The sequence below is a fragment of the Amblyomma mixtum genome, chromosome 3 (genome assembly GCF_055824585.1).
Source record: "Amblyomma mixtum isolate Tamu chromosome 3, ASM5582458v1, whole genome shotgun sequence".
Taxonomy (NCBI): domain Eukaryota; kingdom Metazoa; phylum Arthropoda; class Arachnida; order Ixodida; family Ixodidae; genus Amblyomma; species Amblyomma mixtum.
The window spans coordinates 22414190-22427778 of record NC_143014.1 but is presented as its reverse complement, the minus strand read 5'-3'; the positions used below and the strand labels follow the sequence as shown (position 1 = coordinate 22427778).

General features: G+C 47.6%; 1 protein-coding gene across 1 annotated transcript in view; it reads left to right on the top strand.

The window, feature by feature from the left end:
- The window catches only part of LOC149349419 (protein Skeletor, isoforms B/C-like), a 113428-nt gene that overhangs the window by 65147 nt on the left and 34692 nt on the right, over nt 1-13589 (top strand). The window contains exons 4-8 of the mRNA XM_089578348.1: nt 6112-6220; nt 6682-6844; nt 7038-7110; nt 7170-7345; nt 8780-8917. Of these exons, the coding sequence (XP_089434474.1) occupies nt 6112-6220; nt 6682-6844; nt 7038-7110; nt 7170-7345; nt 8780-8917 (659 nt within the window). The remainder of the gene's footprint in view (nt 1-6111; nt 6221-6681; nt 6845-7037; nt 7111-7169; nt 7346-8779; nt 8918-13589) is intronic.

The window sequence follows — 13589 nt, the reverse complement described above, 5'->3', positions numbered from 1 at the left end:
GGGATACTTATGTGTTGTGTCACCGAACCTTGAGAGTGTTCACCAGTGTCACGCTCGTCCATAGCGGCAGACGTGGTACGTCCTGTATTGCAGGTCGTGCGTTACGCACCATGAAAAACTGCAGGACGCCGCTGCAAGCCTCATTTTCAGAAAAAGTTCTTCAGTGTTCCTTAATGGCATACATGATCTACATGTGTATCCCAGAGCAGTTTTTCTGTAAACCAGATGCCTAATGTTTGAAAGCTGCTAACAATTTCTATACTACTCGAGGTATAGCAAAGTTGTCTGGAGGAACTTAATTAATTAATTTATTTATTTATTTATTTATTTATTTATTTATTTATTTATTCAATACTGCAGGCATTTACGGCCCAAGCAGGAGGGGCATACAAATGACATCAGTGTACAGAATGAAGATAGCAAATAATAATTTCAAAACACTTGTTCTTTGGGCAATAGAATATGAGCAAAACAAGGACTACACGAAATGCAAACCGAGCTCTTCATTTGGGAAAGTCAAACATAAACAGACAGAAGTAAGCCAATTAATGTAATATCCAAAAATGAAATGTCAAACTTGCAGCAAGACAAAAACACGATCAGTTTGGGCAACCAAAAAGCAGACAAGAAAAACATTTAAGAGAAATTCAAAGTTTCAATTGAATCAATGCTGGTTAGAAGAGGCAGAGGTAAGTTGTTCCAATCTGTTATCGTGCGAGGAAAAAAAGAATATTTAAAAACATTAGTTCTGGTGCTGTATGGCGTTAGAGAGTCATCGTGTCGATGTCGTGTTCGGCGTGCCGTAAGTAGTGTTATGTACGGATCAGGAATTAGAGCAAGAAGGTTATTTTTAAGAAGGAACGTAAATTTTAAGCGCTGAATTTTTCTTCTCAGTTCCAGTGTCGGTATTCCATGTTGTTTCATTAGTGCTGTCGGGGAATCAGTTGTACGGTACTTAGAAAAAATAAACCTGACTGCCTTACGCTGGATTCTTTCTAGAGCGTCAATGTTAGTTTTGGTATAAGGGTCCCATACTACGCATGAATATTCAAGTTTTGGTCTTATTAATGATGTATAAGCTAAGAGTTTAGTTTCGGCGGGGGCGTGCTTCAATTTATTACGGAGAAGGCAAAGTTTCCGAAAGGCTGTGTCACATACATTAGTTATGTGAGTGTTCCATTTTAGCAAGGTGTGTTGCTGGGCGAGTTGGTTGGGGTACATCTTGAGAAAAAACAGCGCTTGCAGACAAAGGACCAGAACAAGAAGGACACACAACTGTTTGTTAGTGTGACGCCAAGATATTTGTACTCGCTCACTTCGGTTAATCGTTATGTCCCGAGGGCGTAGGGAAAAGAAAGGTTATTAAGTTTCTTGGTTATTTTCATATACACGGTTTTGTCAGCGTTCAATTGCATATCGCAACAGTGACACCAGGAAAGAATATTTTGAAGATTATTATTAAGAGTTATTTGGTCATCCTCGCTTGAAACTTCCCTGAACAGCACACTGTCGTCTGCAAACAATCGTATTTGGACGGGTTCGGTAATAACGCTCACAATGTCATTAATATATATTAAAAACAATGGACCTAAACAACAATGGTCCTAAACAACAATGGTCCTAGCACACTGCCCTGAGGGACGCCGGAAGTAACTGGAAGTTCATGGGAGTAGTAAGTATCAATATTAACAAACTGTCTACAATTAGTGACGTACGCAGCAACCCAGTTAATAATGAAAGGAGGAAGGTTAATCATTTTAAGTTTTTCAATAAGCTTAGTGTGTGAAACAAGGTCAAAGGCTTTCCTGAAGTCTAAAAAAATAACGTCCACCTGGCCGGATTTGTCTAAAATTCTAGCAAGGGAATGGATTACCGTTGTTAATTGTGTCACCGTGGAAAATCCTTTACGAAAACCATGCTGCGCAGATGAAAGTATATTGTTATCCGCCAGAAAATCTCTGATGAAGTTGGCTATGACGTGTTCAAGCATCTTACAACAAGATGATGTTAGCGAAATTGGTCGGTAGTTAGTAATCATTGTGGGGTCTCCCTTCTTAGGCACTGGCACTACACGTGCCGTTCACCAGTCAGGGGGAAGGGCTGCAGTGGACAGTGACGCACAGAAAATTATTACCAGAAAGTGTGACAGCATTTCTGCGTATCGGCGCAGAAAAACATTCGGTATGTTATCCGGTCCTGGGGTAGATTTTGTTTCTAGATTAAGGATCATAGAAAGCACACCTTGGGCGGATACAAATTCAGGAGATACATTTGATAAAGGTGAAAAGGGAAGTGCAAGCTCTTCTGAGTTAATAAACACACTGTGGAAGAATGCATTAAAGTGTTCGGCGATATTTTGCTTTTCGACAACGAGAATGCCATCTTTTATTATTTGATCCACTGCCTTGTTCTTTTTACTAAGAAATTTCCAGAATTTTTCTGGAGCCGTACGAATAATGTGCGTCAAAGTGTTATTAAAATAATGCCGTTTGGCATGCCCAATTGACGAACTCAGCGTAGCTTGTAAGTTCTGTACTGTAGTTCGTGAGGCATTCCGTCGTCTTAAGCGTTTTATTTTTCTTTTCAAGTGAATGACTTCACGCCTTATCCAAGGGTTTTCATTTCCTGTTTTCTTTGTTTTCGTTGGAACAAAATTTTCGATGCAATAAGTGATATCAGTTAATAATGATATCAAGTTAATACCTTCCGTTTCTGCCAAAAGAATACTGTTTTCTTTTTTGAAACATTTATTTGCAATGCATTGCAGTTTACTCAGTGGACAAGCGCTGAAAAAGTCTTATTTGCTAGGATAATGACGTCATCCGGGTTGTAAAACCCGTAAAGAATATGCTTGTGTAGTCCGTGTATATTATAAGGTACGCATTTTTATTAATATTTCTGATATCATAGATGTACAAGTTAAACAAAAGTGTTCCTGAGCTACTGCCTTCCGTGACGCCAGTTTTGATTTGCCATTTGCGAGGAGCACCCACTGATATCGACATATTGATATCTGCGACAGATAGGAGCGAATTAGCTCAAGCACATGACCCCTGATACAAATTCTCTGAATTTTTGCAGGAAGTGTGTCATGGATAGTGCTGTCGAATTTCTTTTAAAGTATATAAAAACCGCTAATGTATTCCTTCTCCCTTCAAAGTTTTTCAAGATAAATTCCTTTCCGGCTACTAATAGAGTTTCAGTATAAAATACTTTCTCAAAGCCGTATTCAGAACGGGTGATAATACTGTAACGTGGCGGCCAGCCGAAGAATGAGACGTGGTGAACCATGGCTTTGATTGTAAAACATTTTATTCGCCGGGAAGAGCTTGCGAGAGTACATAGCCCTCGACGACTTTGTCAGCCCACTCCACCGCCAAAACTTGCGTTCTGGGGTCAGAGCTAGCCAGCACTGTCTCCCACCGCTCGAGAGAAGGAGCTGTAACTAGATCACCCGGAGGTGGCTCTATTTTGCAGTCCCACAGGATGTGATCGTAGGTAGCACGTTGGCCACAGTGTTTGCAGTTTGGGTTGTAAAGATCTGGATAAGTGTGCGCGAGGAGTGATGGGGTGCGTATCGATCTCGTCTGTAGACGACGCCACGTAACCTCTTGTTCTTTAGTAAGTCTTTTGTCTGGAGTGGGGAAAATTCTCCTCTGTAATTTAAAATGATTGGTGAGATCATGATATGTGATCATTGAGTCCTTCGTGAAATTCAGGGAGCCAGACTCATCCACTGCCCGGTCGACGAAACCTCGGGCTTTATTGTGGGCTGCCTCGTTCCCCGGATTCCCCGAATGGGCTGGGACCCATATCAATTCGGAATAATTTGGTGAGAATTTGGTTGCGTTAAGGATTCTAAGGGAGGTGTTTGTAATTCGCCCTTTAGCGAAATTATTGATACCCATTTTGGAATCGCTGAGGATGATGCTCCCTTGGGTATGTGCTAGGGCGAGGGCTATAGCCGCCTCTTCTGCCGTTTCAGAGGATTTCGTTTTGATTGTCGCCGAGACGATGTGGTCACCATTCTCGTTCACAACCACAATTGCAAAGGCATTGGTATTTTTGTATTCTGCCGCATCTACATAAAGTGTTGCAGCGCACTGTCTGTATTTCTTATGTAAGGCTTTGGCTCGTGCTTGTCTTCTACTCTCATGGTGTAAGGGGTGCATGTTTTTGGGGAGTGGTTTGATTAGTAGGGCCGTCCTATAGTAGCGGGGTAAGTCTACTTTAACATCGTTATTCGTAGGTTGAAAGTTAATTGCGAGCCTGGTAAGAATACTCCTGCCAGTTCTGGAATTCGCTAATCGCGCTGTTTGAGCCATTAAATGGGCTTCTTTCAGTTCATTGTAGGTGTTATGTATTCCTAACCTCATAAGCCTTTCGGTTGAGGCATTTAGTGGGAGTCCTAACGCAGCCTTATAGGCCTGCCGTATCATGCTATCCAATTTGTCCTTTCCTGCTTTCGAAAATTTGAGATAAGGGGTGGCATAGAGTATCCTGCTTAGCGCAAAGGCCTGCACTAGGCGGCATAAATCTCTTTCCCTCACCCCTTGTCTGCGGTTAGCTATGCGGCGGATTAATCGCGCCGTCGCTTCTACCGTGCGTTTTAGCTTAGTGAGTGTGTCAGTATTCTTTCCATTTGTTTGTAAATACAACCCCAGTATTCTCATGGTCTGTACCTCTTTGACAGATCGTCCATTAACATAGACGTTTATTTGCGGGGGGATGTCGTGGTACGCCTACCTCTTTGTTTACGACGGATCACGAAGAGTTCAGATTTTTGCTCAGAACAAGTGAGGCCGGATTCCCATGCGCATGCCTCAATGATGTCCACTGCTGCTTGGAGTGTGTCTTCTATGTAGCCTTCGCATCCTTTGGTTACCCAAAGTGTGATGTCATCTGCATAGAACGTGTGATGTAGGTCTGGTATTTGTGCCAGTTTGGGGGGAATTTTGATGAGGGAGAGGTTAAAAAGGAAAGGGGACAGAACCATGGCTATGAGATGATTTTAATGGCCGCTGGCCTAGCGCGGGCGCTCCGTCCCGCGCCACTGCCAGCTTCGTCTTCGTCACACTACCCGTGGCCTCCGAGCGATCGTCCCGATCGGTGACGAACAGACGGCGAAATGGCGATGGTCTTGAGTGAAGGATCGAACAATATGTAGAAGATGGTGCAGTGCTGGCCGCCACGATGAGAAAGATGAGAGAATGAGTCCCGGTTCACGAAGCATCCGGGCCGTAGGGTGCCAGGAGCTGACGGCCGAGGTCTCTGGACGCACCGAACGGCAGAGGCAGAAGGACGGTGTCTTCACGTTTGGGTCGGTGGGGTCTTGGGTCCGTCGGGTCTTGGGTCCGTCGGGTCCCAGCTTCGTCTTCGTCACAATACTGTGGCGATCCAAAAACTGATGCAGAGGATTAGAGATCACTTCTTCGAAGTTCTTTGTAAAACAGTGGTAAAAGGGATGTTGGTGTATAGATGGCGATATTATTGCGATCTCCTTTTTTAAACATAGGTAAAGTTGGATACAACTAAAAAACGAAGCCTCGCAGAGGAACCCCTCTAACGAATGGGGTCGACTGATTCTCACCCTTGACGGATTCTCCTCCTCCCACCTTGACCGATTCCCTTGAAATCGTGGGGAGTGGCTCATTAATGAGGAATAACCACGCCTTATTCGGATTAACAGCGCCGTCATGAGAATCGGTCGGCGCCTTTGGCTGGAGGGCCTCCTTTCAGGGGCGTGTACCGCTTTGTTCTTGAATTGTATCCGATTATTTTTAGTTGCATTTGTGTGGGACGCATACCAGTTTAAAAAAAAAAGAGAGAATAAAGATATGAGTCAATGAAGTTGAAATCACGTCTATAACACACTTAACAGGAGAAATCTCAAGTCCACTCGCATCGCGCGATATGCGCTCAAGTGAATATTACTAGTAAATATTGGCTTTCATTAAATCGCTTTGTTTCACTGATTTAATTGTGGTGGATAAAGAGGAAAAAGTATAATAAGACAACACGCCACCGGTGGTCAACTACGCAGCGTTGCGATTTGAGCCCCGGTGGCTCTCAGCGCTGACCACGAGGTACACATTAGTGTCGTTTTTGCAGGCGGCAGCGACTTAGAGGCTACAACCGCGAGAACATCCTCATCAAGCTGGACAATAACAAGACTCTTCGCGACTACCGTTACCTGGCCGTGTACTGCCGGCGCTTCTCGGTGAGTCTCGCCCAGCCAAAGGGAGTGAAAACACACACAGCTCGGTTCGTTTCCATTCCATAAGCTTCTTTCTCACAATAGTTGCAATGATAACTCTCTAACTTGCATCATTACTGTTCAAGAAGAGTTCCTCTCTATAGAGAAGCAAGGCTTTATTGCATTTTTTTGCAAGCACCGGATCTCAAGACAGCCTTGAGAAGCGGTAAGATACCAGCACAAATTGTCGAAACAATGTCGTCAGCTCCGCATAAAAGAGAGCCTTGCTTTATCATTCGAACACGGTCCGACTGTTAATCACACCCAGCAGGGACTCCTCTTGAGCTCGATTCCCAGTTTTTCAGTCACCATCACCGACAGCAAAGTTGGGTCCGCTGCACGAGAAACGCCTCCATCAGCGATCTAACTGACGCGGTCGCGCCTTCAGAAAGGATCGCTGACCAACCTCCATTCCACGGCCGCAGGTGAACTTCGGCTGGGTCAGGATTCCGGACGACTTCGAGCTGCCGGCGGCTCAGGATCTGGGCTTCCTTAGCGGCATACACGGTGTGCGCGCCGACCCGGTCGTGTTGCTGGACTCGAGAACAGTACACCTCACAAACTTCCAGTACGACGGAGCAGGACCCGGTGAGGACGCTGCTGCCGCTAACAGCAACTAGCATGCTTTCAGCATTATTTTGTGCCCTTCGCTGGCGTTTTGGTGCATTCTGTGGCCCGTTCTTTGTCGCGCACCTAGTGGGTGGTTGGACTTGCCGTGTACGGTGAGCACTGGCCGAGGCCGCGTAGGTGTTAACCGGTCTCTGTGCACTGGACTGTGCAGACGCCCACTTCGTGGTGGGCAGGGGCGAGATAAGCGGCACCAACGGCCTCACCATCGCCGACGAGAACGGCAGGTGAGAACAGCACGCGCGAGCGCCCGCCAACTCACTCACGGCGGTTACTCTTTGGGCAGCTTCGAAAAGCTGCGACGATACCAGGGAAAGAACGTGACACTGAGGCTGCCCGAGGGAGGCAGCTGGGACCAGTACGAGTGGCTGTCGGTCTACTGCCTGAAGGCCTCCCAGGACTTCGCCCACATCCGGCTTCCCACTCCGGACAAGCTGACCGTGCCCGTCCGCATGGCTCAAGGTAGGAGCCGCTCTCAGGTGGCGCAGCCTTAGGAGAACTCACTGGGTCAGCATGCCTTTTCTCTGGAGCACGGGTCCATGCAAATTGCTCTTCCTTTAGATATTCCTCTGGACACAGAACACTATGGCAGATGGAAAGACCAGTCAAGCCGGTGTAAAAAAGTGTTCCGCCTGCACCACGCTTTGTCCTGCATCTCTACAAACGGCCTACGAGATCCTAGTGTCTAGCGAAAGAATATGTGCAGACATAAGTGAAACAGCGCGAATGAAGAAGCCCAAAGGCGAAACGAAGAAGGGACAGGAGAGAGCGCTGATCTGGCAACTGAATTTTATTGAGCGAAACTCGCACAATACATAGGAAGGCAGTGGCAAAGTCAATCAGTTGCAGTCAACGTCACATGGTATAAAGAGCCATAAAAGCGCTAAAAAACATAACAGGGTGATAAAGCTAAAAGTAGACTGAATGTAAAAAGGAATGGCAACAAAATGAAAAAAAAAGTACACTTGATGACTATAGACAGTCACATGGTGTAAAGAGCCATAAAAACCGATAAAACATCAATAGCTGGTAACAAGGGTACAACCGATAAAAACTGAAGAAATGAAATTGTGGAAAGAATATAAACCGACTGAATGTGACAACGTGTGGCTAAAAAAAGTGCGCAGACCTCAACAATAAAAACGACGAAACAGTGACACTCAATGATTCAGGCACGCGTAGTCAACAATAAAAATTTAGCAATGTTTTCCAAAAAGGCAAGTTCACTCCCGTACAATGATTTTGACGCGTCACTGACACATTCCAAGCCTTTTATCTTTATAAAGAAGGCTTCATTGAACTAAAAAAATATCGCCCCATTTTTACGCCCAAATTCTGGAAAAAATAAAGCCCGAAAACGCAGGGCCCTACATTTTAACGTCATATAAATTGTTACGCTAAGAAAACCGAGAAATTCGCGGCGGCAACCATCAGGTTTCGGCTTTGCCGACTTCCAAGATACGTGTAACACGACTGCTGCACTTGTTTTGCGCAGTACTGCTGCGAGTTCTTTGGGACCACTGGTTTAATTTTTACAATAAAAACTTGCAGTTGCATGCTGTTCGTATTGCTAGGGGATGACAGAAAACATCCTGTAATTAATTTATTCGTCAGAGGTATGTGTAAGCTAGAACTACCGCACAAAGGGTTGCAAACATATGCACAAAAATTTTCTTGCTCCCACTTCTACGGGCGATCCCAGGAGAAATGAAAGGGGTTTGAAATAAGTGGCTTCAAATAGCCGGGCTGGGTGGGGGGGGGGGGGGGGGGGGGGGGGGGGGGGGGGGGCATAAAGACCCATGCATTCCTCAGGCATCATACTATGCACACCAAATCTCGTTATCCACGGCTGGTGTTTTTCCGCTGGTGCTGACAGAGGTGCCCGTTCTCGTGCAGCGGCACCTGGCGGCCGGTACCTTGGAAAGCTACTGGGGAACCTTGACACCGGAGTCCACGGCGTCGGAGGGAAGGTGTACGTTGCCTCAGCGGACAGCCTGGTGCTGGAAGACTTCAGCTACGACGGCGCCGGACCAGGTACTAGGCTTCTACACCGTCGATGGGCCCTTTGTGGTAACTCTCATAGTGAGCTGGATGGGACAGTTTCAAAATTACAGACAGGAAAAGCTCTGTTTTGGTACTTGTGTAATGCAGCTTATCATGAAGCGGTAACGAAATGTTGTCATGTGCAGTTTCTATAAGGGAGCTAAGTGGACAGTGTTCTCCCGACAGGTTTCGGCTGCTCTACATCTATAGCTGCTTTTCGCACGCTGCCCATGCAGACACGCTGAGTGCAGCTTGGTAAAAGCAGCATGAAGAAAGCTGCGTGCAGGCAGCGCTTTACCACCACGATGAAGCTGCGGGTAGGCGAGCGCTGTGGTCATCTGTTGCGACCTGCAAAGCAGCAGCCTCTATGCGAGATGCACCTCGAGGCTTTTGCGCGTGCGCGGTGTAGGGGCCTCGACGTTAATCTTTACTGAAATGAGGCTTTGTCGCTTGTCCTCAGTGGGCGGGGAGTCTGACGCGACATGGTTAGTGCAGTTCAGTATGCGGGAAAACGTACAAGAGCACGGCCTGTATTCCGAATCAAACTATCAGATGGTACCAGAAAGGGACACTAAGATGGAAGGCTAAGTCAAGCTACATTCATAGGCTAGCGTCGTGTGATAGCAAATATGCAATTGGTATCTAAAACAGGTCACTAATAAGCCAGAAAATTGCGTAGAAGCAGGTAAAACTGGAGTACACGTGGCGCCACCACTTTCGGGTTACTGTAACTGCGCCTGGCTATGATTGGTCCTCAACCGGCAACGATTGGTTCATCGCTTTTTTGTACAGCGGTTTTGTACGGCAGTGGACAAGTACCGTCCGGTATAGACCGTTTACAGCGCGCAGTTCTTCCTTTTGAGACTAGATGGCGCCACAGGCGCGCTCGGAACATGGCGCCATTACGGGCCTCGTAATTTGCGGGCGTGTGCGCCTCGACGCAGGAGTGGAAATATCGCGGGTGGCTGCCGAATGTGTTCTTCCTGCGAAGATGTGAAAAGGCAGAGGAAATACGTGCTGTTTTGTGGATTGCAAGAATTGCGACTGAGAGTTAGAGGTGCGGGATGCGACTGTTTGCGAGCTTCACGGAACCGAACTGTACAAGGACGTACTGTTCTTGTTCGCGCCCGTTCGTCATGCACCCTTTCCGAGCGGACGAGCACAACAAACACTTTCGCCAGCGCTTGATAGCCAACATAGAAAGAAGGTTTTCGATCTTGGAAAATCTGCGAGGGTAAGTGCACAACATATTCGCATGAACAAGCTGTTCCGCCACCGAAACCGTCTCTTCGTGCTTTCAGTTGCTGCGCAGGGTGTTGAGACCCCATTGCTCGTAAGATGCGCGGCCATTAAAAAAAGGAGCGCCCAAGGCCGAATTAGGAACGAAAAAAAAAAAAAAGACCACTTACGCTCCTACATACCGCTACTGTATACATTGTGCAGTGCACAGCCGGGCGAGCGGACAACGTTTACCGTCAGTCCGTGTATTACACGCCGTCTATACTGTTGAACTTCGCGGTTTCCGTGGACCATATTCGGAATAAAGCATTTGCGTTTCGGCTGCTGTGCAGGCTGGTTGTGCTTTCCTCGCAGTCCAACCGAGGCAGCCATTGAAAGTGACTCCGCAGGCTCAGAGAGAAGCTGATTACTTACCACAACGAGACCTCGAGCGTTTCCATGTCCGCATCGGGCACTATGAAAGCGTTGCCATGTGCACGCTATAACATATCGCGGAATCCTTCGAAACGATTGCACGCCAGCTTCTGTGATGGCTGATTGATACATGGTTCTGCTACCATGGTAGTTAACATGTGTATGTATGTTTATTTTTGTCGCCTTTCTGGGTTTAACAAACCAGAAGAAAATATTGTAGGTTTCCTAAGCACCGTTAAAGGTTGTAAACAAATGCGTACGATGTGCATGTGAGCGTTTTAAAGTGGTGTTTGCATGCAATTACACAATACCACAACGACCTGTGCTGCCGCAGGAGCATTAAAACTTGTCATTTGAGATAATAACTATAAAAAAAAAAACATTACGCGAAGCCTTTAGCGGATGCAAAGACAAGCATTCAGGCGGTCCAACCGTTGGCTCGAAGAGGCGGAGAGCTCAGCGGCTCTCTGCGGCATCAAGCCCGATCACGTTTTCACGCCTGAAGTGATAAAATTAGGCTTCTCATACGTCCTTCGAAGCTTTAGCCAAACCGCAGTGTCGTCTTCTCACTCCTTTACAACCGTATCAGCCGAAACATTGCCTGTCGGAACCAAACCATGTGACGCAGGAGCCGTCGCGACGAGGCACGCGCCGAGCAGTCAGGAGGCGTGTAATGGCGGCGTGATCACGTGATCAAAGATGAAAGCCCCCATGATACATCCTTGTAAAGCGTCTTTAGTGTACGTCAGGGAACCAGCCGCATCTTATTGGCAGTGCGCTTGCAGGTATTTTTTTTGACGCGTGGTCATAGAGGTTGGTATGCGAGTTCGAAGAATTTCGACGCGCGTTCTGCGTCCCACGGTAATAGTACTCCGCTTCCGCCTCAATGAATTGCGGCACAATAGACAGATGACTTTTCTTTCGAAAAGAACCCAATCGCCGCGGTGGCTCAGTGGCTATGGTGCTCGGCTGCTGGCCCGAAAGACGCGGGTTCGATCCCGGCCGCGGCGGCTGAATTTCTTTGGAGGAGAAATTCGAGGCCCGTGTACTGTGCGATGTCAGTGCACGTTAAAGAACCCCAGGTGGTCGAAATTTCCGGAGCCCTCCACTACGGCATCTCTCATAGCCTTAGTCGCTTTGGGACGTTAAACCCCATAAACCAACCAACCAACCCAATAGCCCGAAGAAGCGGGCTTTAGGTAACGGGTCGCGAGGAAACATTGCTGCTGCATCGATTCAGAAACAGATGCATTTCACCACCAATCCCTGTTTATTGGCAGCACAAATTCATATAAAGGAAGAACGTTTTCGTCAATGCCTAGTCACTGATATGAGCGCAAATAACGAGTTAAGCACAAAATTCACAGGCGAGCAATACGAAAGGAGCGGAGAAGAATGCACCAGCTTGTGGGCTTCGATTTCTTGAGCGCAGTGGCTCTGACGCCCTCTTTGCGCGAAGGCGCAAACTAGCGCGTGAGCTACGGATACGGACTTGCTGCGCCTTTTGCGCGTAGCTGCGCAACCTGGTGCTGCGGGCTAGTGCTTGTGGCGTGAGCACAGCGCGAAAGGCTGGCAGTTGCACGCGTGCGATGAAAGGGTCGGGCGATGGCGGAGTGGTCTAAAGCAGTTGCCAGCGAAGCTGCAGTGTCCGCGCCGCAAGCGGGTTATTTATTAATTTAAACAAAGCCACAACATTATATGCCATCTCACTAGTCGTTTGCAGCGCTGTCAAGGCTGCGGCGATCTGAACCGATCAGAATGGCGTGCTCTGAAAAACATGTTCCTCCGTTGCCCTCACCCGGACACTGGTGGCTCCATCACTGGGAAGGAGAGAGCACCAGTGTCCAGCTGCTACGCGCAGGAGACTCGGCCAACTCGGCGATTGCCATGTTCACAATGGCGGCGCACCATTACGCGCAGCAGGCCTCCGCTGTGCTGCGTTCGTGCGGACTTTCTCTGCTAATTTAACCAGTGAATAAAACCTGGGGCTCTTTAACGTGCACTGACATCGCAGAGTACACGGGCCTCTAGGATTTCGCCTCTATCGAACCCGGCTGCGGCGGTCGCATCTCGATGGAGGCGAAATCCTAGAGGCCCGTATACTGTGCGATGTCAGTGCACGTTAAAGAACCCCAGGTGATAGAAATTTCCGGAACCTTTCACTGCGGCGTCCTTCATAGCCTGAGCCGCTTTGGGACGTTAAACTCCCATAAACCAATAAACCAACCAAACCACCCGAAGCGCTAGTTGTGCTTTCAAAGCACTATTCTGAAGTATCTTTTCAGTTATTGCAATAGTTGACTAAAAATAGTCACGACACGGCTCATATATCTGGGGATCTGTTTGTTGTCTTCCTTGGCCCTGATTGGACCAGGGAACTCTACCTTTCACACTGCTGCAAATGACTTGTGAGATGAACTGTGCTCACCCACCCACGCGCACACACCCATATACGTTGGACACCGGCTTTCCAAGATAAGCGCCCATCAAATTTACCAAGATAAGAAGGAATGAACGCGAATGAATACACGTCAGCCGCAGTGCAAGCAGCTGCGAAATTCATTACCGTTTGCAACACCAGGAGGACGAAATATTCTTCCCCTCCGCGACGAACCGACAAGAACGGCTTCTTGCTCCGCGTTGTAAGAGTACAAGTAATCTCAGGTAATTGTTTTCGAAACGACAATCACACCACAGAGTGCACTCGGAGTGGTATATGCATGATAACAGCATTCACAATTTCGCGATTCGTTCGCGCATCACTTGTTTGGTTTATGGTTTGGTTTATGGGGTTTAACGTCCTAAAGCGACTCAGGCTATGAGAGACGCCCGAGGGAAAGGCTCCGGAAATTTCGACCACCAGGGGTTCTTTAACGTGCACTGACATCGCACAGTACACGGGCCTCTAGAATTTCTCCTCCAAAGAAATTTTAGCCGCCGCGGCCGTGATCGAACCCGCGTCTTTTGGGTCAGCAGCCGAGCACCATAACCGCTGAGCCACCGCGGCGGC